General features: G+C 59.1%; 1 protein-coding gene across 2 annotated transcripts; it reads right to left on the reverse strand.

Moving 5' to 3' along the window:
• Window positions 1-4084: 4084 nt before the first annotated feature.
• On the reverse strand, window positions 4085-24469 carry PDLIM2 (PDZ and LIM domain 2). Of its 2 annotated transcripts, none has more exons than XM_030552077.1 (10): window positions 24374-24469; window positions 20662-20806; window positions 17488-17639; window positions 13958-14027; window positions 13427-13620; window positions 12433-12517; window positions 8156-8295; window positions 6324-6469; window positions 5961-6078; window positions 4085-4953 (listed from the first exon to the last, which is right to left on the reverse strand). In XM_030552077.1, the coding sequence occupies exons 2-10, from the start codon at window positions 20752-20754 to the stop codon at window positions 4755-4757; spliced, it is 1197 nt and encodes a 398-aa protein (XP_030407937.1). In that variant the 5' UTR covers window positions 20755-20806; window positions 24374-24469; the 3' UTR covers window positions 4085-4754. The 2 variants fall into 2 exon arrangements, with proteins under 2 accessions (XP_030407937.1, XP_030407938.1); XM_030552078.1 differs by lacking the exon at window positions 24374-24469 and adding an exon at window positions 21221-22137.
• Window positions 24470-25538: the final 1069 nt, after the last annotated feature.

A 25538-nucleotide genomic window follows, 5' to 3' on the forward strand; every position in this document is an offset into this window, starting at 1 on the left:
CTATTCCAGGAGATTATTCCCGCAACATAATGTCATTTTCTTTAAATATCCTATTCAAATCTCCTGGATTGCTTTCAATAGTCACCAGGGAATCAATTCCAGGAGACTCCAGGCCAAACCTGGAGGGTTGGCAACCCTCTAGCCACACACATCCAGCACAGATTTTCTACAGCCACATCAATGCCTTTCATGGGGTGCATTGTGCATCTCCAGGGCATATTGGTACCCACCCCATAGGGCACGTTGTGCAGATGTGCTTTGCCTTTTCAGGGCTGTACAGTCACATTACTGCAGGGCCTGCTGCATTTCCACCAGGCCTTTGAGACATCCTCTTTCTCCCCATGGGGCATCGTTTGGCGGGTACCATGGCACTGAAGTCCCCCAGCGGCACTAACCTGAAATGTGAACAGGCACACAGGCAGAAGGATGGGGGTGTAAAGGCCTTGCCTGGATCTCCTACGTGCTGCCTGGCCATCCCCGGCACTCCAAGCACAAGGGATAGATGGGCCTCGCCCCCAGAGAGAGAGAGAGAGAGGTCCTGGGCCTGGTTGCTGGGAAAGCATACTGCTAGGAGTAGCTGTGCCCTGGCCAGGACTGGAGGCCTTGTCCATGTGGATCCCGTTCCAACCTGGCGCCCCACACTCCTAATCTATGCGCAGGACTCTCTGTTGAAACCAGCAAGGCAGCAGGGGGCCCAGTGAAACCCAGGGGGAGCCAGCGGCTGCACAAGGCCCTGCAGATAAGCAGCAAATCTCTGATAGCACCCCCGCACACCTCAGTGCAAAGTCAAACAGCCCTGGGCTTGGACAGCAGCAGATAAAGAGCTTGCCTGACCCTCCTTCAGGGGAACAAAGACCTCCACTAACAGCCAGCAATAAAGCACTGACACTTCCCATTAACACTTCCCAACAGAGAACAAGGGGGCAGCGGGTGGGGCCTGGGGCTCATTGCCCCACAGGAGGCCGCATGAAAGGCCTGTGAGAATTATCCAGATGCAGCAGTTGAGCTGCCTTGTTAGCAGCATCAAGGGGTCTTCAGCATCCATCTCACCCCTGCACTAGCTGCAGATCCCCTCCTCATCAGAGCTCTGGGGTTTGGTTAAAGGGCTGGTGTGTGGCCATCTAACACTAACATGTCTCCATGGTCTGTTTAGTCTTCAGCTCCATCAGGCTGCCACCACAGGGTGGGGGAGGACAGTCCCCCTCCTAGCTTTAGTGGTGGGGAAACTGAGGCACAGAGCTTAAATGCCCTGTCCAAAGCTATGAGTGTTAGAGCAGGGAACAGAACCCAGGAGTCTTGGCTCGCAACCCGCTAGGCCTCGCTTTCTCTCCACCTAAAGTGATGGCAGAACATAGAGATAGGTGGACCCAGCACCCCTCCTCTAACCACTAGATCCCACTCCCTCCCAGCACCACAACAGACCCAGGAGTCCCAGTGCCCTGATGTTCTCTGCCCTGGAGTCAGCCCAGCCCCAGGAAAAATGAGAGCTGCCAACTTCTGCCTCAGACTAAGCCAGGGGAGTCCTCTGCAGCTCCAAGGAATCCGAGCACACATCAGGGTGTACTATGGGCAGAGGGCCCTGCCCCGGAGCCTGCTGCTTGCAGCTCTGACCGCACAGCGCGCACAGGCTGCATTCCACAGCAGGCTCTTTCTGCGGTGACTTCATGACAGGAATGCAGCTTCAAACAGGAAGTGAGGCAGCGCCAGGAATGCTGCTCCTGGCCTTTGGCACAGTGTTTTGTCTGTGCTTCTTAAAGGGCTGGATTCTCCCCCTTCCCCCCGCCCCCCCTAACTTGACCTCTTAGGGATTAGTGACCCCCCCGCAACTTTCCAATTCAGTTCCCACCCCACCGGCATTCCAGCCACAGAGACACCCTGCACCAGAGAAACGGGACGCAGCTGGGAGGCTGGGCAGAGCAGTGACCGCAGGATGCTGCACGTCCAACAGACTTGCGCCACAATCACCCCATCCCACGTGGCCCAGGCACAGGACAGGGGCCTAGGACTCCTGGGTTCTTGTTTCCAGCTCCTGGACACATTCCTTCTATGGCAACGGACAAGAGGCCTACCAGAGGGGCGGCAGGAGCTCCCAAGTTTCAAACCCAGCTCTGCCACCCATTCCCTCTGCATCCTCAGGCACATCACATTCCCAGTGATGCTACACACCTACCACACAGCGAGTGGAGAGGCTCGGCTGTGACAGAGAAGAGTCTCATGAAGCCACTTCCTCTCCCTGCACCCCCCTCCCTACTTACATTAGCATTCTCAGAGTGCTACTTACCCCTCACTGGGAAGCAGGATGAGGAGATGCCAGGCATGGGGTCTCTGCTGGCTGAGAAAGCTCAACCATCCCCTGGCCAATTTCAGGCTGTTGCAGGCTCATCAGCTGCTTCCAAGTCACTCCTCCCTGAAGCAGTTTGCAGATGCTGTTTGTAATGCAGACAACTGGGCTGCTCCCCCGGGGCCAGTGAGTACTGCCCAATTGCTTCCATCCCTCTGGCAGAGCGGGGCTGGGCACCCTAGCCCCCTACAGGGCAATGCTCTTTCAGATCGCCTGGACAAGGGTCTGATCTTTGTGCACTGAGAAGGGGAGGGCTGGGCCTGCAGGTGCCAAGCCAGGCAGGCAGCCAGCATTCAGGGCTACGTGCTCTGCAAAGGTCTGCATGTATCCGTAGGGTGGTTGCCCATGACCCTTTCTGTACCATGAGGGTGCCTGGCACAGTGGGATAATGCTCCAGGGAACACCAGACATGGGCACACTGGGACCCGTGGCCTCTCCTCCAGCAGCTGGGCTGGAGCACAGAAACTGCGCTGGCCTGCCTGCCTCCCTCTCCTTTGCACCTGGCAGCCTGGTACCGGCCTGGTGCTCACCCAAGGGTCAGAACACACCCAGCTCCATGGGACTGGACAGCCTTTGAGCTCTGCTTGCCAGCGCTGTTCTGCATCTCAGTGCAGGCTCCCCATCAGGTAACCACCACCTGGGCAGGGAGCGGGGCCCTGCTACAGCCGGCTTGCCTCCCCCTGCAACAGCCATGCCCTTTGCTAGACGAGCCCATAGATGTTGCAAGAGCAAAGCTCTGTGGGGCAACCCTGCTCAAACCAGCTCCCTGCTCTGCACATGCACTCAGCTGCCTGCTGCAAGGGAACCTGCCAGGCCAGGGCATGGCTGCCTCAAGATCTGGCCCAAGCCCACCCACAATGCACTGCTGCCTGAGCAGCCCTGGCAGTCTCTCCTGCAAAAAAGCACCCGTCCAGGAGGCTTTGGGCTGGCTGCCCCAGCCCAAGTCAGTGCAATGTGCTGAAGGGAATCTGCTGCCCTCCAACGTCCAGCTGCCCACAGTGCACTCAAACGGGAGAGCGACTGTACTGTGCAGTGGGATCTGTCAGCCCACCTGCTGTGGCCTTCCCCTGACCTCCGAGCAACATGCCCAACCAGGCCCCAGACGGCGCTGCCAGCACTCCACCTGGGCTGGGACTACAGTGCAAACCTGGCTTCTGTGGACCTGGGGCACCCGCCCTCACCCACGTTGTATCCTGCACCCCAGAGCTGGCAGCAGGGAGAGGCCCCACTGCTGCTGGAAATCTCTCCAGGTTGCACTGGGCTGCTCAGTTAACTGGTAGGTTGGCCACAGAGCCTTCCAAGTCTGCATTGGCCCCTGGGACTAGAGGTGCCCCTCCCCCACATCTTGGCAGAATACAGAAAGGGACTAAGCCCTGCACAATCCCTATCATGAGAAGGGGGGACCCCAGAGCATCCCCCTACCTCCCTAATGGGAAGGTGCATTTCCTCCACCTCCAGAGTGTGCCCCTCTGATAGGAATCGGTATTTCCCTCACCAACCCCCTCTCTATTCTCCCACACACAGCTGTCTGTCTCTAACCCGACTTGGGTGAGTGGGATACCCCCCCCCCCTTTCCTTTAAGCCCTAGTGGTCCTGGGGAAAAAGCATACTCCTCCTCCCTCTCGGCTGCATCCACAGACCAGACACAGGAGCGGGTGGGTGCGGGGCAGGAGTATATATATATATTATATTTTATATAGAGATCTGGTTTAATACCGTAGAGAAGCTTTACAAAGTCAGTGTACAAAGCTGTGCCAATCCCATTCCCCCTTGCAACGCCCCCAGTACCTAAGTGTGTGAGCGCCACCCCCACCCTCCCAACTGCACCCAGACACACGCACAGCTCCTGGCAGTGATCGTGAGAATGTGGCAATACAGCCATCCTACAGTGTGTGTCTGTATCTTGGAGATGCCCTGGTGAGAGGTACGGGGCCGGCAACCCTGGAGTCCGAACTCTCTGCCCACTGAGCAGGAAGACGACAGGGCAAGCATCTCCCACAGCTGGGCACCCCTTAGGCCAGACTCCTTTTAAAAAACAGACTGAGAACCAAACAAGCTCATTTCTGCAGCTGGACAACCACCAGCTGGGATTGGCTGAGCAGAGGAATCTGGATTCGAACTGGTGACCTAGAGGCCAAAAGGCCACTCTTTATCCCATTCCCACCCGCTACCCTATACCTGGCAGGCTCCCTCATCGGTCTCTCTTGATTGGCTGGAGGCAACAAGAACAGCGAAGCCGATGGGCTGGGGAGCAGCGAGAGAAAGGGCCTGGCAGCCAATCGAGGGAGGCCGAGAGCAGGACACAGCAGTGAGACTCCCAGCATGGGAGGTGGCGTTTGTGCTTGGCAGAAGCCCCGGGGATGGGGGGCAGGCAGAGCTAGGGAGCTCCAGGCCCCATGCTCTCGGGGGCAGCTCAAGACTTGGAGGAGATGGCCGTGGCAGCAATGGCGCCCTCCCTGGGGCTCTGGTAGCGCTGGCGGGCGTGCTTCTCGCAGTATAGCTCCTCGCCCACCCAGAAGTGGCCTCGCATCTTGAGGTTGAGGCCACAGTCGGCACAGATGTAGCAGGAGGGGTGGCGGTAGCGGCTCTCCTGGATCCTCACTGCCTGGGTCCTGCAGGAGACAGCGTGGATGCAGTCAGCTGGGAGGAAAAGCTGGCCAACAGCATCCCAGCTCTCCAGACGCCACTGCCCCCAGGCTTCCAGAGCTACCCCTTCAAATCCCAACAGGGTCAATGCCACCTTCCATTCTCCCAAGCTACGGCCAAACCTTTCAAGCAACGGGTTCCTGCCTGCTCCGTGGGGACATCCCTGAGACACGGGCACCTTCTTCTGAACTCCAGCCTCGGGCTGCTCATCATGGCATCGCTCCAACTGACTGGAGCAGCTCTCACTGCTTCAGTAACCAGTCAAGCGGGGGAGTAGCCCCAGAAGCCTTTCTGTGCGCACAGAGATGTGCGGAGAAGGGCGACTGCATGGCCAGCTCCACCTCACCCCTAGGGGCTAATGCAGCCAAGCCCCATGCCTAGCCATGCTTCGACGGGCAAAAGGGCAGTAACGGTGCACGGGCTCCAGCTGCCAGGTCCATGGGTCTGAACTGCCGCAGAGCTCAGAGAAGGATGGATCCCCATCTCTAATGCTGCAGACATTCGTGAAGCCTTCTTAGATGAGGAAACTGAGACACAGAGGGGGAACGGGACTTGTAAAGGGTATCAGTGGCAGAAATGGAGATAGAACCCAGGAGATCGACACCCAGTTCCTGCGCTCTCATTGCTATACCAGCGCCTCAGCCTTCTGTATTCTGCCAACGCCATTCCGTGCCCTCACCTAGCAACATGGGCAGGGCAGGCTACTCCCCACCTGGACCACTTCCCTTTAGCCAGGAATTGAACCCAGAAGTCTGGACTCTGAGCACCAGGCTGACATCCTCTCCTGCCACATGGAGATGAAACCTGGCCTGCAGGAGGTAGCACTGGGGGCTGGAAGGACAAGAGAGCCCGGGCTTGCTGCGAGTTCCCGACTGGGCCCTCCCCCCAGAAATCCTGGGATAAATGGAGCCATCAGCCCGAAGGGAGTTTGAGGGTCTCCGGAGTCTCCCTCCCCTGCATTAGCCACACTCACGTGATGCCGGTGCCACACTTCTCACATGTGTGCAGCTTCTGGACCCCAGCCACGGAGCTGGTGACTGGCTTGTGGGTGCTGGGGGACAGCTTGCTGGGAAAGGGGGTCGTGGTGCCCGCTAAAAAGGAGGGCAAGGGATACATTAGAACCAAGGATGCACTCCCATGTCCACAGACCCTCCCCAGCCCTCCCCACACACTGCCCTGGACCCCAACGACTAATCTGCTCCATCCATGCAGAACCCCATACCTTGGAGACTATCACACCCTTGCCCTTGTCCTGGCCCCTCTGCTCTCCTTTTCTGGACTCCTGCCTAGTCCTTTCTCTGCCCCTCTGCTCCAGTTCCTTCCAGCCTCTGCTCACCTCCCCCATCAGTCTCCAGAGCCACCTGGAGCAGGCGGAAGGTGTTGGATTGCCGCGGAGCAGCCCGGATCTCACGGTTCTCCTGCATCATTTTGTAGACCTCAGAGTCCTCCTCCAAGCGCCGCATGGTCGGTTCTGAGTCCAAGCTGTGGAGAGAGCAGGCCCTGGTGTCTAGCAGCCCCACTGAAGAACACAGAGCACCTAGCCATGTCCAGCCCCAGGCACCCAGCATGAGTTGGGTTTGGGAGCAAGATCCTGGCCAATCAGTCCTGCATGCAGCTACCCACCTGGAAGCCTTGGTGCTCCAGAAAGGGGCAGGGGGCTCATCCCATTCCGACACAAGGGGCATTTAAGGTTCCCTCACCCACCGAAGCTCCACACGAATCCCCGTTGTAACAAGGCAGCAGCAGCCTGGCCGCAGGCAGGGTGTTCAGACAATCCGACACCCTCAGCGTGCCAGCTTGGGGACCCAGAGGTGACTGCTAACTCCCTAATCCAGAGGGGCCCCTGGGGCCACAGTCCCCTATCCCTAGGGAGGAACTGGCAGGATTCCCCTCCCCCCTTGATTCCAGCCAGGATGAGCAACCTGCAGCTCTCATACCAAGGGAGGAGAGACCCCAGCAGCTGAGCTCCGCTGACAGAGCCAACTCCTCACTCCAGGCGCAGACAACTCTGTGCCCATCATCCCATCCCACCTGAGTCGTTCAGGGGGGTGCCTTTCTAGCCCACTTCCTCTGCACTTCCTCCATGAGGAAACTCAGAGGCCACAGCCCAGCCAACACCCTGCATCCCATACACATGGCCAGCTACTACTGCGAGTGGGAACTGGGAATTCACCCTCCTCACACCCAATACCTACCCCAGGGCCCTGGCAAGGGGGTGAGCCTGCTGCCCCTTCGGTCTCTCTGCAGGCCCAGTCTCCAGCTCTCTGCGCTGACGCGGCACTGACGCTCCCTGGCCAGGGCAACGCCCAGGCCTGCCCTGCTCCTTCCCACACACACCTGGATCAGCTGAGTTAACCCTTGCATGGCTCCCTGGGCCAGGGGAACCCCTGGGAAGCAGGCTGGGGCCTGAGATCACTGGGCAGGTATTTCCCAGCCTACCAGAGGGCTCACCCAACCCCACAACTCCACTCTCAGCCAGGGGCCCATTCTCTCCAAAGGTGCCCTACCTCACTCTCAGCTACTCCAATGCTTGGCTCCCCTCACCACCGCCATGCTCCCCGCAATGCTGGCAGACCTCAGGCCCAGCCTGTGCAGCACTTTGGCAGAGCTCAGCAGAGCAGCAGCGGGTGCCGTGAGTCTGGACAGAGGTACATTGGCAGAGCTGTGGGACTAGACTAGCAAGGGTGGGGGGTGAGATAGGAGCAGGACGCCTTTAAGGAAGCAGCTCTGGTGATGCGCCTCAATCGCAATCTGACCCCCACAACCCCAACCAGACCCAGTCTCCCCAGGCTATGCACCCCCAAACTGACCCCACAGCTCCATCCTCAATATCCCAGCTCAGGTGAGACCCAAAGAGACCCCTCCCTGGACCCAGATCCCACATGCCTCAGTCTCGAGCTACAGCCCCCTCACTGCCCTGCTGAGACGATTCACCTCGACTCAACTCGCCACCTTACACTCTCCAAATCAGCTCGAGGCTGGCACGGTTCTGTGAACGCCCCTTTGCCCTGAATGGCAGCATCCTCCAGGCCCTCTTGCCAGCCTGGCTTATGTTGCACTTCCCCTGGAGCCTTGTGGGTCACAGACTGTTTCCCTACAGCATCCTTTGCTCTGGGCTGGGTCACACCCCCCTCCCTGCCCAGGCCCCAGCTGGTGAGCCAGGCTTACCTGTTACGAGGGCTGTATGAGGGCGAGGCTCTGCCCGGGGCCCTCCCCATCTCCCAGGGGCTGAGAGGGGATGGTGTGCAGTTGATCAGAGGCAGAGCTGCAACTGGAGAGCTGCTTGGGTGGCAGAAGCTGCCTTGCTCCTGAGACATGAGAGAGAGAAGGAGGGAGCGTGAGGAGCCAGACAGCTACGCTAGCCTGGAAAGGGGGGAGCAGAATTTAGAGAGGGGTGGGGGGACCCAGCCTTCCCAAGCCAGAGTTCTGTTTGCTGGGCCATGGAGCCTGTCCCGATGCCTTAGCGAGGGACAAGTCGAGCTGTGGATACTAGCAAATGGGATGCCACAGGGCAGGGGTGCTTTGTGCAGACACTCAACAGGTCCATCCTGTTTTCACCCCACAGGATACAAGAGCATGGCCTTTTCACATTCACCCAGGACTGCACTGCATGCTCCGACCACTAGAGGACGCCCTTGACCCACAGTCCAGATGTCTCCTCCCAGTTGCTGGAGGGTTTCCCAGCAGAGCAAAGGGGACCCCTCAGACCTGTGGCTCCAGGGTGGGGAGACACACGGCAACGCCCTCCCTGTCCCGCAGGGCCCTGGCCCACGATGCAGGGCTGGTTTCCGGGCCCCCCCCAGCCAGGGTGTGAACGGTGCAGAGAGGACTCTGCCTGCTGGGGGAAGTGAGAAATGGATGGATCTGCAAGAGGCAGATGCCCCATCAACTTGCAGGGGAGATGGAGGCTCTGCTCATCCTGGCACTATGAGGTGAGCTGCACATACTCATTCCACCCCAGAGCAAGCAAAGGATGTTCTGGGTAGTCACACCCTCTTGGAGCAGGCCCTGGAAGGGGCCCCCAGCCATCCCACCAAGCCGGTGCCCGTTCCAAAGCCAGCCAGACCCTGCTCCCCTCCATGGGGAGCAGAGGGGAACGGGTCCAGCACAGCGCCCCTCCCTGCTTGCTCCCCACCCCTGCCAGAGCCCTGGCTCCTTTCTGAAAGGACCAGCCAGCTAAGCAGCACCAGGCAGACATATCCCTCTCCTCCCTGTTACGGTGCTGCCTGGCACCCTCTCTGCCAGGGCTGTGTCCCTGCCCAGCATGCCTATTTCTGGGTCTGCTCTGGCCAAATCCAGGAGACACTCCCTCCCACCCCCTCCAAAAGCCTGTTATTTTAAGCCTGTGCTGCTAGCCCAGAAATGCTCCTCCAGCGGCATCTGCTCTTGTTTAACTGCCCTGTAGCCACAAGAAAGACGAAACCCTGGATAAGTGGAAGCAAATGTTTCTGGGAGAAAGACTCGACAGAGCACACCCCTACAAGCCAGCAGAGCCCAGCTGCTCAGCCTTCCCTCCAAGGAGGAAAGTAGAGGGCTCTGGTCAGCTTCCCCAGGGGCAGGGGATCTGGCTGGCTCAGATCTCTGCAAGGAGCCAAGCACAGAGCCCATGAGTGTGTACCTGTGCCATGTGCACAGCAGCTCTCAGGTTCCCTGCCCCCAGAGCGGCCCAATACAGATCACTGTGCCTATTAATCCCTTAGAGACTCTCTCTGCAGTTCCACCTGGACTTTAAGCATCCCCCCTCCCATCAGCGACACTCCAGCCAAATCAATGTGCCGCACGCCAGCCCCTGCAGTTAACTCGAGCGTCCCAAAGATAGATCCTTGGGGGACAGGAGGATGTCACTGGGAGGGCCGCCCAGAGCGGGGGCAAGTGGGGCAATTTGCCCCAAGCCCCCACGAGAGTTTTTCGGGGCCCCTGGAGTGGGGTCCTTCACTCGCTCTGGGGGCCCCAGAAAACTCTCGCGGGGCCCGGGACCCTGGAACTTCTTCCGCTCTGGGTCTTCACAGCTGAATTACTGCCAAAGCGGGACCCACTGCCAAAGTGCCGGGTCTTCGGTAGTAATTCGGCAGCGGGGGGGGCCCCGCCACATGTCTTCGGGGCACTTTGGCAGCAGGTCTCGGAGCAGAAGGACTCCCTGCTGCCGAATTACCGCCGAAGCAGAGACCCCCTGCCGCCAAAGACTCCAGGTCCCCTGAATCCTCTGGGTGGCCCTGGTCATCAGGAATCAAGAGACAGGCAGGTTCGGGGGGGGGATGGTCTAGCCTCTGGGGCCCTGGATGCACTGTTGGCAGCTGCTTAGCATCCCTGCCCAGCTCCCACTCACTGGGGTCCTGTCTCCCCATCTCCGATCCCACCCGCAGGGCCCCAGCTCTGGTGTGGCCTCCAGGCAGGGAGGAACCCACCAGAGCCCAGAGATCAAAGCAAATAAATGCTGGGAAGGAACGAAAGAACAAACCAGCAGGGGAAGCCAAGGGTCTGCTGGGGCCGAGCTGGCTGCCAGCTGGAACAGGCCACGCTCCGGGGCCACCGCGCTTCCCAATTTGGGCTTGAAAAATATCCCCAGACCCAAGAAAATAAAGAGAGCTGGGGAGGGAGAGGGCCGCCGGAGTCAGCGGCTGCCACGGAGCCGGAGCCAGGAGGAACAAGCAGCAGCAGCGCCCAGACCCAGGAGAAACATGCTGGAGAGGATGGGAGCCAAGAAAATGCTGGGCCAAGGCGAAGTGGGGTGTGCTAGGATGTGGCTCCAGGCACTATGCCACCGGAGTGCACACAATAGGCGCCCCATGGGAAAGGGGAGGCACAGGGTGTAAGATATGATAGAGTCCAGGAGCCAGACCCCCTGGTGGGACACAGGCCTCCCAGCACGTCACCCCAGGTGTAGGTTTGGCTAGAAAGTCGACTGGAGACTTGCACTGCAACTGGCCTGGGCCACACTGCCTAGGCACCTCTGGGATAGGGAAGGATGTACACGGAGCCAGTGGCGAGGGGCAGGGAACGGAGCCCACCACCCCAGGGGCAGCAGGAGGATGCAGCCCCTTGGAGCCAGGCTCTACTGAGCCCCAGCAGGGCAGGTAACTGGGGCTCATGGCTCAGGTGCCAGACTGCAGCTCCCCAGCCCTGAACTCCCTGGACCAGTGTGGCCTGGCTATCAGCACAAAGAACACACCCAGGACAGGGGAGGGGCACTGGGGCAGGCAGCATCCAGCAACAAGGGTGGGCTTTGAACAGAGACTGAACAGCACCTCCGAGAGGTAATGGAGCAAGCAGCTCCTCCAGAGAAGAGGAGCGGCTCCCAGGACCCAGCGAGTGTCTTTGTGGAGGCAGCCTCCCCTGCCAACGCCCCTGCCTTGCATGCCCACGGGAGAGCAGCAGTATCTCCTCAAACTGGTTTTGCCTCCCCAGCCCTGAGCCGTTGCCTCGGAGACGCCAGGTAGAAACAGGCAAACATCCCCAGCCAGGTGCATTGCTGCCTGCAGGGACACAGGTGGAAGCTGGATGCCTTAGTAACGGGGCCCAGCGCATGGCCTCAAGGGGGCAGCTGAGGTGGGGCAACATGGACGCCAAAGCCCTCGCTCCACCAGGAGGGTCCCTCTGGGGCAGGACAGGAACATGGAGGCTGGATGGAGGTGGCGGGCAAAGCTGGATGGACCAAGGGAGGAGCAGTCACAGCGCCAACAGCTGATGTGAAAACCCCAACCCCCTCCGGCAGTGAAATCCCCTCCTGTTGCCACAATGGAGCTCTTCCCCAATCCTATAAATACACCTGGACCCGGACCCAGAGTCAACACTGGGAGGGAAAGGAAAAATGCCACAAGGAAAAATATCCCAGGAGACAGGCGCTGGGAGAGGTGGCAAAGGGCTGGTGCAGATGGACAGACCACACCAATGAGTAGGACAGGGAAGGCAGTTGCCCTCCCCTGGAGCACTCAGGTCAGCAACGCCCAATGGTAGCACGTTTCAGATTGCTGCAAAATGGGTGGTTAGCCTGTAGGACTCGCTGCCACAAGATATTGCTGGGGCCAAGAGCTCAGCAGGACTGTGAAGACGGACTGGACTTTGCTACGGTGACAATGTCCAGTTATCCCATCTGATAAAAAAGGGACAGCCACTGACAGGCATTGCCAGCTGTGCCCCTGGCACCCTGATCCCCCTGCGTTCAGAAAGGAAGCATCCCAAACCCTGGGGAGGAGGGGGGGGAATTGGAGGACCTTGTGTCATTGGCCCCACACAGGGCATCATGAGGCTTCCTGCAGTGGCCCAGGCAGGGGAAAGAGACAACACACCTCACACACCCCTCCGCCCCAGCACAATGACAGGTTCCAGGGTGTGAAGCCAACACCTGCCCCCTGCAGCATCACACCCCAGCTCGATGGCAGGGGGAATGCCCCCAACACAGAATGCTTGCAGCTGGGATACTGTTACCCCAGCACCCTCCTGCTCACCTGTCTGCTGCTTGGACGCTGGTGCCTGTGGGGTGAGGGGGAGCGATCCTCAAAGACACTGGGAGAACTGGCCAGCGACTGGAAGCTGAAAAGGGGGAAAAAAGTGTATGGGAAACCCATTCACAGGGGGATCACAAAAAGGAATCAGCTGTACCCCATCACCTCCACCCTGCCAGCCCCCCACATCTGTGCCATTCAAAGCCAGATGCGTGGCACGCCCACCCCACTCCTATCTGCCAGTGCTCATGTGATGAACTGGGAATGTTCTTAATGTTTTCTCTGAATACTGTGTTGGTGCCTCAGTGTCCTCTATGTAGTTCTTAATATCTAGGTGGCGGAATAAGGGTGTGTGATTGCTGCAGAGGAAGGGGCTAGTGCACCTGAATGCCTAGCACTCAGTCTCCTAGCAACATGCCTGGGCCCCTTCTCTGCAAGTGCCAGCTGAAGGTGTTGGAGACAAAGAGGTCAGATGACCTCCTGGCCCAGGAAAGGGGCTGAGCAGAGAGGAGGGTCTGGAGGGGGTGGTTAGTCTGGAGCTGGCTGAGGATGAGCAGTGAAGTGCAGATGTGGGGGTCTGGGTCACTGCCCCCCAGAATGGACCCGGCCAAGGGGTCCGGCTTGCGGTACCTACAAGCTCTGTTTTAGACCCTGTTCCTGTCATCGAATAAACCTCTGTTTTACTGGCTGGCTGAGAGTCACGTCTGACTGCAAAGTGGGGGTGCAGGACCCTGTGGCTTCCCCAGGACCCCGCCTGGGTGGGCTCACTGTGGGAAGTGCACGGAGGGGCAGAGGATGCTGAATGCTCCAAGGAGAGACCCAGGAGGTGAAGCAATGTGAGCTTCTTGCCCTGAACAAGTCTGCTCCAAGGGAGAGGAGGCTCCCCAAAGTCCTGCCTGGCTTGGTGGGGAGCAGTTCCAGAGCATCGCCCGGTGACTCCGTGACAGCTCATCGCTCCAGCCATGAGCCTCTACCTCTCCCTGGTTCTGGGCCTTACCTGCGGCTGCTCACCACCGTCTCCACTCTGCCCTCGGAGGGCAGGCTGGGCCTCTGGGGGCTATAGGGGCTGCCGGGCCGGTACCCGGGTGACAAGGATGAGAAGGGGCTGCCGGGCCGGGGACTGAGGGACGCCGGGCTGGAGTAGGAGGACCTCGCCGAGCCCTGGCTGTCATCCCTGGTTCGTACCACATCCTGGGGAAAGATACTGTCAGCCAAGAGGGCAGGGGGATGGAGCCACCCCACACACCAGTCAGGATGGCCTGGCTCCCCATCACTCTTCCTCCTTTGGGGTTGAGCGGGAAGGACCCTTGTGTGGGGAGAAGCCTTGGGGTGGGCAAAGGCAGCCGTGCCCTGAAATCTAGCCCATGGCCATTAACAGGCATAGCACCCTCCCCCCTACAGGCAGGGCTTGGGGCCAAGACATGGGGCTCCTGCTGCCAGGTGGGGCTGGATGTTTCCACTCTCCCCAGGGTCTGGGGAAGGACCTGGTGGTGAATTGGGGATGTGGGGGGTGGGGAGGTCGTCTCACCTGGAACCGCATGGCCAACATCTCTGGGGAACTCTCACCGTTGGTCTGGCCGGGAGAGAACAACTGGGACCTGAGGGCAGTGCAAAAAGGGAGGAGATGGAGGGAGAGAGATCAGCCTGGCTGGCCCCCATTCCTCCTTGGGATGACACCCAGGACCAGAGAAGGCAGCTGGCTAGTTATCCCCTCTCATGCCCTGCCCTGAGGCCATGTTCCTTGCTATACTGTGTCTGACAGACTGCAGCAACTACCCTCCCCGTGGAAAAGCGGAAGGAGGATAAACTGGGGGCACAGGCCTGGGACACAGGAGACCCAATGTTTACTCCCTGCTCTGCCACAGACTCCGCACCCTCAGTCCCCATCTGTCCAACAGGGTAACATTAATAACCCATCATCTTGTTTATTTGGCTGATAAGAAACAGCCCGTTCCCCAGTGAGCTATTTATGCACAGCACCTTGCGCAACGGGGCCCTGATTCCAGTGGGGGCCTCAAGGCGTTACCATAACAGTCTCCCTGTCAGCGAGGAAGAACTCGGCTCACCCCAGAGGCCTCGCTCCACCCAGCATGCCCCCTGTCCAGGGACCTAGACAGCCACAGTTAGAAGACAAGGGTTAAGAGGACTTCTTCCACTCCTGCTCCTGGTCCCAGCCCAGATGTGCTGGACGCAGTGCCAACCCCGGAGGCCAGGTGGAGGGGAATACAGGGTTGCTTTATATTCTCTCCCCCTCTCAGCAGGAACCCACTGGGGGCTTTGATGTAGCCAGGAGCTGGAATTCATTAAGGGCAGTTAAATGGAGGGGTACAAATGGGACCATAGAAATGCAACATGACACTGGGAGATGAGGAGTCATCCTCCAACATCCCATACGCCCATCAGCAGAGGCACAGGGTGCTGGGAAGGTCCCCCGAGTTGTGAAGCCTGGGCCCAGGCCCAAAGGGGTCAGAATATAGGGACCAGCACTCCACTCAGGGAAAGGAGCCACATGGGATTAGCCCCAGCCAGCAGGACACAGAGCAGACTGCAGGTGTCTGCTTGCCTCACACACACACAGGCAGACACGCCCAATGGCAGCAAAAGGGCACATTGCTTTCACAGAGGGACAGAGCCAGCTCCCGGGGTGAGGGTTGGTAAGTTGGGGGCGGCTACTCAGGTGGGGCACTACTCTCCCCTGCGCTCAAGGGCCGCAGACAGCTGTGGCCAGGGGGTGAAGAGCCAGAGCAGGAGAGGGGAAGGGCCAGCAGCCAGGGGATGAAGAGGCATGGCTCCCCACCCTGGGGACCCAGCAGAAGCACAGGGACAGCAGGCTGGCTCTCAGGGCAGGCGAGGAAGGGAAGAAGATGAGCCAAAGGGCCTGGAATGAGAGGAATGCTGCCTCCTGAGCTGCTCTGGCTGGGTTTGTGGGTCTTGGGCTACTTCCAAGATACCATGAGGGTTTCCCACCCTTTGTCAGGAACCCACTGCACGTCCCAGTCAGCTTGAGAGGGGGAGAGGACGCAGCACTGAGCAGAGAGGCAGCCAAGAGAGATGGGCTGGCGAGAGAAAGGGGCTTCATGTATGTAGGAGGGGCCTCTTGGGCAGGCAGCTCCCCAGGAGCTTGTGCCCCAGCAATGGTGAAACTAGGCTGCACAGGCCTGTGCAAGTGTGACTGCACAGAAGCTTGTGCGCACAGATATTTGAGCTGGAACTGCTGAGCGGGGATGCGAGCGAGCATCCAGGCTCCGTGACCTGCTGCAGGAGAGGCTGATCAGGGCAAGGCGGGGGCTCAGCCCAGGATTTTGCCTGGCGCTCCCAGGCACGTCCTCACCCTACAGTGCAACACCTGGGGCAGCAGGCCAGGCAGATTCCCTTGCCAAACAATCCTTTGCAAGCACTGCAGATGGCGGGGGAGGGCAAGAGAAAGCCATGAGTCAGGCTGGCATGTGGCCGCACCCGGGTCAGCAGCGAGGTATTTATAGGATGCGCCCATCACCCCCCGCCCAAAGACAGCTTCACGTTCTGGACAGTAAGAGTCATCAGGAGACAGTGGAAAGAAACTTTTCACCTCCCCACTGGGGCAGGGCCCAGCTTCAGGGGAAAGACAGTGCCTGGCCTCCCCTTTCACTGGGTCTGGCTTAGACTGTAAGCACCGCACACGCTTCGGGCAGTGTCAATACAGCTGCTGCAGCCAGCTCATCTGGGCCAAGCAGGTGAATCAGGGAGGGTCATGCAGAGCCAGCCCAGTGGTGACTGGATTGACAGACCTGCTACGCAGAGTCCCTGTCCTGCAGCCTGGCCATCCGGGGGGGCCGTGTCCAGCTCCAGCTTCTGTTGACTGGGGCCTGCCTCATGCTGCAAGGGGCTGTCATAGAATACCTCTGACCTGCCCCTCCCAGAGGGCAGAGGCTTGCTGGAACCAGTCAGACCTGGACTGCAGGGCGGTAGCTGGCAAAGCTGCCTGCTCTGTCGTGCGCACAGCATGCTGGTTTTTAGAAGCAGCCTAAAGGCCCCCTGAGGCCAACAGCTGAGATGGCGCCTCCCGAAGCAGGGAGGAACAGACCCTGTGCCTGGCACAGCCCCACCCTACAGAACCCCAGCCCTGCTCTGCATGCCGCCCAAGCCACAGCTCTATGCCCAGCATGCCCCTGCCTCAGAAGCACAGCACAGCTGATCCCCTCACCCTGCCCCAGAGCCACCCAGAACACAGCATGCCCACCCCACATAGCATGCTAGAGCCACCCACCCACCCAGGAGCCACATCTCTGTGCCCAGCATGCCCCCCGGCCCTCAGAGCTGCAGCATCAAGCCTGGCACAGGACGCCAGAGCAGTAATCCGCAGGATGTAGCAACAATACCAGGGCAAGACTCCCTGTATTCCAGCCTTGTATGCCCATACAGGCCTCTGCTGCTCCATGTAAACAGAGGGAGCTGGAGCCCTGCACACCGCTCAACCTTTGCCCAGGCTGGCATGCTTCCACCACTGAGGGGCAGGGGGGAATAACCCTCATCCCTGGCTCCACATCCTGTCCATGCAGGAGATGCAGGCAGGAGCAGTACAGGGCTGAGCCCTGGTAATGGCATATTGTATTGGGACATAAATAGTGCTGTACTGATTTGTTAACTAACCCCCAGCCCTCCAGGAGAGGTGTAGGGATCATTACCCCACCATGCACAGCAGGGGAAACTGAGGCACATAGGGGGTCAGTAACTTGCCCAAGGCTAGTCAGTGAATCAGTGGCAGAGCTGGGAAGAGAACCTAGGAGTCATGACTCCCAGCTCTACCCCTTAGGCCTTGCTGCTGTGATGAAAAGAGCCTGGATGGTCCTGCTGGAGTGATTGCTAGTTTGAACTTGCAGAACTCCAGATTCCTCCACACTCTTCTCCGTGGCACCACAAACCCCTGACACCCCACCCGGATGCTGTACCGCTCCCCAGCACATGGAGACTGGGGGGTTGTGGGGGGGGGGGAATAGCAAAGCCAGGCCCCCGACCAGATCCCTGCCCTGCTGAGGAACAGGGAGCAGCACAGTGCGGATGCAGGCAGGTGGATCTCACCTGTCCACTTGAAGCTGAAGCCGGCCGGAGCTCTGCTTGATCTTGTTCTGCGCCTCCACATTGAGCATGTTGGCCGTGCTGTGGCCATTGATAGAGACGATGACGTCACCAGGTCGGAGGTCCCCTGCAGCTGCCTTCCCGTGCTCTGTCACCTGCGCAGCAAGTGGGCGGGGGAGAACACCCAGGCATTACTGCAGAGAAACAAACCACCCTGGGGGGAGACACAATGCCAGAGGCAGAGACTTGCCAGGCACCCTCAGCATACCACGGCACAGAGAGACTGCCACCCTCACCCAAGGAGCAGCGAGAGGGGAGGAGGAGATAAGCAGGGGGCCTTCCCAACCTGCTCTGAACAGATGAGACACACTGGCCCAAGCTTAGCCCTGCTTGGGGCTTGCAGTTACCGTCACCTACCGCCACGCCACCAGCTTCAGCTTTTTCCCCAGCTTGGCTTCTCTGTGGGACCTCTTCCAGCCCAGCCTCCAGCCCTGCCCACGGTTGGCCAGAACACACTTGCTGTCACACTCGGCAGTGAGGAGGAGCCCAAAGGGATGGTCAAACCCTGCAAGTCAGCAGCAATTTCTCCATCTGCCCCTGGCCCAGGCTGGCTCAGAGGAGCCCTACACTCCACTCAGGCCTAGAGCTTTCGCCCCCAGACTGGAAGTTCCCAGACATCGTACCTAGACCAGGCAGGTGGGGCGGAAAACCATCCCTGACCTGGAAACCAGACAGCATCCAAATACCCTGCAGCCCTTGGGAAGCGGCTGTCAAAATGGGGCCACAGTGTAGGGAGTAGACCTGGGGCACAGGACACTGCAGAGTTTTAGAGTGGCTATCTGCTAACCCTGTGGGTGAGACTCCCCAGGCACCCCTCTCCCACCACCAACACTACATGCCTTACTCTCTGGCCAGTGCTCAGCCAAGCTGGGCAACATTTCCTTTTATCCCCCTCCAACACTGTGCAGTCCCATGCATGACTATCCCAGTCCTGCCCTGAATACAGATTCATTCACTTCCTTGTGGGCTTCTTCTACAGGGCTCTCATTGCAGTCTTCATTCTTTGCAAACACGAATTAACAAATTCACAGAGCCCGAGAGGCGAGGGGTGGTATTCCTCCCTCACCCCCATCTTATAGGTGCGAAAACTAGGCACAAAGATTAAAGCCAAAATTGTCAGCTAATTTTGGGTGTCCAATTTGAGACGCCTGGGGCCTGATTTTTCAGCATACTTAGCAACACGTAGCATGTTATGTGCTTACAGCCCAGCTCCCAACTGACTTCAGGCAAAAGCTGGGAGCGCTCAGCACTTCTGCTTATCTGGTCTCAAGTCAGGCACCCAGAAAATGAGGAACACACAATCACTGACCATCTGTCAAACAAATGTCCAGTTTAAGTGACTTTCCCAGCATCACACAGGAACTCTGTGGCAGAGGCAGGGATAGACTCCAGGTCTCCAGGACTGTATTCAACTACCTTACCTATGAGACCATCCTCCCTTTTCCTGCAGCCTCCTGCCTCATTCACTACATACCTGCCAACCTCTGCAACAAACGAGGCAAATTCCATTCTCAGAAATGGCTGAACCATTTTAGCCAAAGCTTTCCAAAAAAGTTCAGCCTGAGACAGCCAGTCAGCATGGAAGATATCAGCCCAAAGGCTTAAAGTTTGGCTTTGGAAAACAGGGCCTTAGAATGGGAAATGTCCAGCAACCTTAACAGTAGGCCTCGCTACCTGCGCCACCTACAATGAAGTAACACGAATCTAGTGCTGCAGAAAGATGCCAGAGCGAAAGCCGCAGGGCGTAAAAGCTTCTGAAAATCCACAGTGAAGCACAGGATGAGTCCTGTCTTGCCAATGTGCCTCAAGCCCTGATTCAGAGGAGCCCCCTCCTAAGGTTGGGGGAGGGTGTGGAATCTCCGGTCTGCCTAGTCCTTGGCCTCTCTGCTGAGGCAGGAAGGGCTCTCAGTCACAGCCAGCCTGCTCACGGGTCCCAGCTGGTGACTTGGAGGCAGAAGGCCCCACCTCCTGATTGATGCCAGGTTTACAGTGAACATCAAGGCCAAGGCTAGAACAACAACAGAGAGACTCCTCTTGGCTGGGGGCGACATTAGGGCCCATTGTTTTTCTCCGCACACGTGCACCATAGGGACTTCTAGCCTGTTCCCACAGAGCAGGATTCCTCAAGGACAGTAAACAGGATCTGCTCCCAGGTCCCTTGACACCAAGCCCACTCAGCGGGGAGCTGGCTTCCTCTGCAGCCCCTGCCCTTCGCCGATGGGAGAGCAAGTGGCGGCAGCACGGGGGGATGGAGAGGACAGCATGCCAGCAGAAAGATGCGCAAGAGCCAGCTAGATTATACTAGGGAGCCATGGGGAAATCCACAGGGAGCTCACCCCAGGATTAAGCCTGCCAGACCCCACACCAACGGGGAGCTGGACCCAGTGCCTGGGCTCTCCCCTTTCAGATCCCCACAGGAAGGCACCTGCAGCATCCCTGCCGGGGGACAGCCTCCCACTCTCTGTGGCTTCTTTACCTCACCTTCTGGACTGGCTGCTCTCCTTGAACCACTGCACATGCCATTTGGCAGGGAGAGCCATAACTCCCCGGGCACCCCAGCTCCCATTCCAGCAGCTACTCCCAGAACACAAAGCCATGCACAGCTTGGGGCCTGGCTGCCACCCTCTCTGCATGCCACCAGCCAAGATCCCTTCGATGAGACCCCAGACACACCCTCAGGCTGCTCCCAGACTAGGCTTTGGAAGGTGTTCGCTATTTATTAGCCTAGCCTGGACAAGGCAGTGTGCCTTGACATGGGTTTAACTGGACACGGCACATCCTGGGGGGAGCCTAGCTTGAACTTGGCCAGTTTAACACGCCTGCACTAGGCTGCTAACCTGGGTTGTCTAGCCTAGGATTTGGAAGCATTAGCTAAATCCTCAGAGCCGCAGCCGAGCAAGCTGCTCCCCTTGCCAGCCCATCAGAGCCTATTCACCTCCAGAGCACAGGCAACGCTCACCCTCTCATCCAAGGTGCTTGTGCAAGGCCATACAGGGATTCAGGGCCAAGATTAAAACCCAGGAGTCCTGGCTCCCAGCGCCCCGCTGCACCAGTGCCTAGAGCACACTCCAGCACAAGCAGACAAACCCCAGGACATAAGCATGTGGATGCTCCTACCTTGGACACAATGATGGGCTTCCTGAAGTCCCTTCCTCCTGTGATACGGAAGCCCCAGGGGGCCGGGCCAGTCAGATTCACCGTCATTGACATGGTGAGGCCACCAGCCGCAGGCTGGGCAGCGCAGCACCACCTGGAGGAAGATCTGAAAATGGAATGAGGCCAGAGCATCAGGGCTGGGGTGAGGAAATCCAGGGAGCAGCAAGGGACAAGCTGAAACAGCAGAAGGAGCACTTTAGGCTCTTGGGGAGTCCAGGGCTGAGAGAGAGAGAGAATCTTTTTTTGCCTCACCCAAAGCAGGTCAGTGGCAGAAACAGCAATAGAACCCAGGAGTCCTGGTTCTAGTCCCACTGCTCTAAGCCACTAGATCCCACTCCCCTTCCAGAGGTAGAAATGGAACCAGAAGTCCTGACTCCCACCCCATCCCAACACCAAGCATTAGATCCCATGCCCCTCCCAGAGCCAGGAACAGAACCCAGGAGTCCTGACTCCTAGTCCCCCTCCTCCAATCCCAAAATCAAAGCTAGAAGGGCTGCCAAGCAGTAATCAGGGCCCTCACCCTGGCTAGTCCCAGCGCTGCCCTCTCTCTCAGGGCAATGGGCACACTAATTTCATTCGCCCAGCCACTCTTTCCTTCCGGGGAGGGCAGCTGCGAGACATAGAGAAGTGTCTTGCGCTGTCACAGGTTGGTGCTAACAGCTTCTGCCTTCCCCTTGCAGACCTGAGACCAGCCAATAAGGCTGACAGTTTCCTTTCCTAACCACAAGCAGCTGGGGCGGATGGAGGGGGCTCCCTGCGAAGAAACACACTGTGGGCGCAGGCTGCTGGCCCACAGGGCCTGCTCCAGCCCAGCCCAGCCAGAAAGGGCACAGAGAATAGGGACAGGGACACTCTGGCATCACCCTGCAGAGGGGTCAGGCACACTGGGAAGGCACTGGCCGGATGGTGCCAGTATCAACCCAGCATTGCAGGTGGCAAATTAGTCTCGTTCTGAGGCTGCCCCCTACACACCTCGAGGCCCTTTTGCAATCCAGAAAATTGGTGCACTAGCAGAGGCACTGACTGGTAAACACAACACCTGTGGGGTGAGCCAGCACGCTATGGGGATGGGGGGGGCATCACACACAGCAGGGCTTGGGGCAGATGGGGAGGCCAAGGTGACCAAGCGAGCTTCAGGAAGGAACCCAGCTAAGAACCCTGCTGTGACCCCAGAGAACAGGGACCCAGACATGGCACAGGAGTTGGCATAGCCAGGGTCCAGAGAGGAGCGAACCTAGGGCAGGGGGGCCTAGGGAGAGCAGGGCCAGGCTGTAGGACCAGAGCCTATGGAAGATGGCTTGGAGAGGTGGCAGAATGGATAGCAAGGATGGTGCTATTGGCAAGGTAGTGAGGATTGGGGGGTGGGGGGAACTGGTCAAGAGTATGTGTTGGAGAGGAGAGGACCACAGGACTGGCAAGAGGCAGATGGTAATAGGCAGAAGATTGCTGACACTTGAGCAGAAGGGAGATGATGGGAGCAGAGACTGAACAGCTGCCAGTATTGGTGTGGGGGGGAGGGAGGGTCAGAAGAGGTCTTGGCTGGTCAGTGCTGTAGGCCTGAGCCAGGCAGCCCTCCCACCCCCTGCACTGCAGGAAGCAGTGACAAGACAATGCAGGAAGTTTGCAGCCACAGGTTTGAGTCATTTGTTCCTGTGGCTCAGCAGAAGCTTTTCAGCTCACAGAGGATGCTGGGCTGACACCTCCATGTGTCGACACTGCCCCCCACCAAGACAGGCTGTGGTGGTCGGGGCGGGGAGAGACCATCTTGGTGGGACGGCACAACAGCCCAGGACTCTCAGCGAGGCAGCTTGGCGGGGCCACCCCAAAGAACACACGAAGAGTTGGACCTGGGCAGCACCACGGGGGGGGAAGGGGAGGGGAGGCTGAATTATCCCATTTGGTGCTGCTCGCATCCCAGCCCACTTTGTGCATCCTCTTCCAACTGAGGAAGGCAGAAAGGCCCCTGTCCCCTCCAGCACCCAAAGGAGCAATTCACCTGGCATTGCTCCTATCCCGTGGGGTCAGCCCCACTGCACAGCCCCAGGGATGACCTGATGCTCCGTTCCTCCATGTCTGAGCAGCTGGAGTCAATAGGTCAGACGCAGCCCCAAGCGCTCCTGAGCGCTGCAAGCCTACACCACAGACAGACCCCCTTCCTGGGGAGGTTAGGTTCACATGCAGCTTGGCAGAAAGGGAGGAAGCAGGGCTAGTGGCTGGCTGGCCCTGACACCTCTTCCATAACCGTCAGGGAAACATCTTAAAAATCCCAGGCACACAAAGAGGGGCTTGAGAAACCGCTGGGAAGAATTTCCTGTGCTTGGCTTTGCAGCGCCAGTAAGAAGCGCCTCCCCCCCCACCCCCCAACACACACACACACACACACACACCAGATACAGACATGCCCTGTGCCTGGCAGTCCTCTCTGGACTCCAGCAGGGCCCCCATAAGTGAAGGGGGTGGAAGAGGCAGGGAGGGGGAGAAGGGCTGAAACCACCCACCCCGCCCAGCAGCAGGGTGGGCCTGTGTGCCTATGAGCACCCAGGCAGCCATCCCAGAGGCAGGACAGGGGCACAGGGAGCCCCTTTGCTTGTGACACTCAGAACCAAATGGGACAAAGCACTAGGAAGGGTCCCCTCTTGGCACCCAACATCTCTGACCTCCGTGTCCCGCAGACACATCCGCTACTTCACCCCTGTGAACTCACCAGGGACTGGCGCATACCCAGAGGCATGACTTGAGGCATGGGGGAGACACAAGGTGCTGGGTGACGAGCGGAGAGAGCCACCTCCATTAGCATGGGGAAGCCTGTGGCTCGTACATTACCTGGGCAGCACGGCAGAGGGAGAGATTGCTCTTGGGTGCATGACGCCTTGGCATCAGCAGTCAGGCTGGATTAGCTCCCTGCAGGGCAACTGGAGGGGTGACAATAGGTGGCAAGAGGAGGCCAGGGCAGCAGGGAATGGGGCTGTCTTTGAATAAAGAGCCAGGGCAAAGCTTGATTGGCCACGGGGGCATGCGAGTACCCTGTCAGGGAGCAGGGGCAATGGGCTGAGGAGGAGCCAGGCCTCCTGCAGCCGAGGTGCTCTCGGTGCCCATCTTCCCCCCACATGAGGAGACAGGCTAGTTACTAGACAATCCCAGAATAGCTCCAGCCCTGGCTCCCCGCCGCAGACCAGCCTGTCATCACCCTGCAGTCCTAAAGCCCGAGAGACGCTTTCCAAGTCTGCAGCGCAGCGGGCAGGGGTCAGAGTCCAGAGACCAGGCAAGGCTTGAAGCTGCTGGCTGGGCAGGGACGCTCCCAGGATCCAGGACACCTGCAAGGAGAGGCCAGAGCATCTGCGGCCCCTGCCAGCTCCTCTTACCCAAGGGCTGGACGAGAGCCCCCTGCCAGCGTGTGCCTGCAGCCCTTGCCCGCCCCGGGTGCCCCCACCACCAGAACCCCAGCGCGGGGGAGGAGGCAGGCTGGGGGGCAGGGGAAGGTGACCAGATAGCAAGTGGGACCTTTTTCAGGGAGCATGAGGGCAGAGTTGCATATATAAGACAAAGCCCCTAATAGCCAGGCAGCCTAGGGCAGGAGCCAGAGCAGCCCAGGAATCCCAGCGAAGCAGCTGCCCTGAGCACAGCCCCCCAGGCGGGCTCTCCCTGCACCCCGACAGCAGCGCGGGCCACTCACCTCGGGGCAGAGACACTGCTTCTCCCTGGGCTTCCCGGCCCGATGCGGTGCGGAGCGACCAGCCCAGCTGCTCTCGGCCCGGCGAGCAGACGGCCCAGCCCGCGGTGTCCTTCGCAGGGACGGCCCGGCGCTAGCAGCCTCCTCCCGCCCCGTGGGCAGGGGCTGGCCGCTCGGCTAATGAGACAATTGGAGCGGCATGGGCGAGCCGGCCCAGCGGCGCCACCTAGCGACGCAGCCCCGCCCCTGCCACCCGGCTCGGACGCCCGCGGTCTCTCGGGTGGATCCCCGGCACAGGGTCTCTCTGGAGCCAGGCAGCGGGAGCTTGCACACGGCCCAGCAGCTGGCATCCCATTGGCAAAAGTGACTCAGGCAACTAGAGCCCCCCCATGTTCCCACAGGGCCTGAAGCCCAGAGGTTTGTGGGCACCCAACTCCTGCTGACATCAGTAAGGTCCATCCAGCCCAGTGTCCTCTTTTGACAGTGGCCAGTCCCAGGTGCCCCAGAGGGAATGAACAGAACAGGTCATCATCAAGTGATCCATCCCCTGTCGTCCATTCCCAAGAAGCTCAGCATCATCCCCATTTTACAGGTGGGGAAACTGAGGCAGACAGCAGGAAAGTGACTTGCCTGAGATCACCCAGTAGCCAAGCCAGGAATAGAATCCAGGTCTCCCAAGTCCCAGTGCAGTGCTCTAGATGCTGCGCTGCAATGCCTGCCTGAAGTTAAGCCCCCTAACTATCCTTGCCAAGCTGGGCCCAAGTCACTCGTGGGGACCTTATTGGAAAGCTCTGGGAGGCAGGCAGGCGCAAGCCTGTCTGCTTCTAAAGACCCCTCCTCCAGCCTTCCAGGAGGGACCCCTGGACCCGGGATACAAATGTGTGCAGGGGACAACTACAAAATAACAGGGTCAGGAGTGAAGGGCAAAGGTGCAAAACTAGGGATCCAGAGGGGGACACTGAGAAGAGAACCCCAGCTCCTGGGAGCGGCCCACAAGCACCCGTGTGATCTAGTGGCTCTTGGAAACCTGACCCAATGGCAAAAGTGACCAGAGCAGAGAATGACAATCACACTCACATTCCGGCACACACCGAGGCCTGAGAGGAATCAGACTCAGCTGACGCTAGTGGTGAGAATAAGGGGAAGTCATGGGGCCCGTCAGGCTGGC

This window comes from Gopherus evgoodei, chromosome 2 (assembly GCF_007399415.2).
Source record: "Gopherus evgoodei ecotype Sinaloan lineage chromosome 2, rGopEvg1_v1.p, whole genome shotgun sequence".
Taxonomy (NCBI): Eukaryota; Metazoa; Chordata; order Testudines; family Testudinidae; genus Gopherus; species Gopherus evgoodei.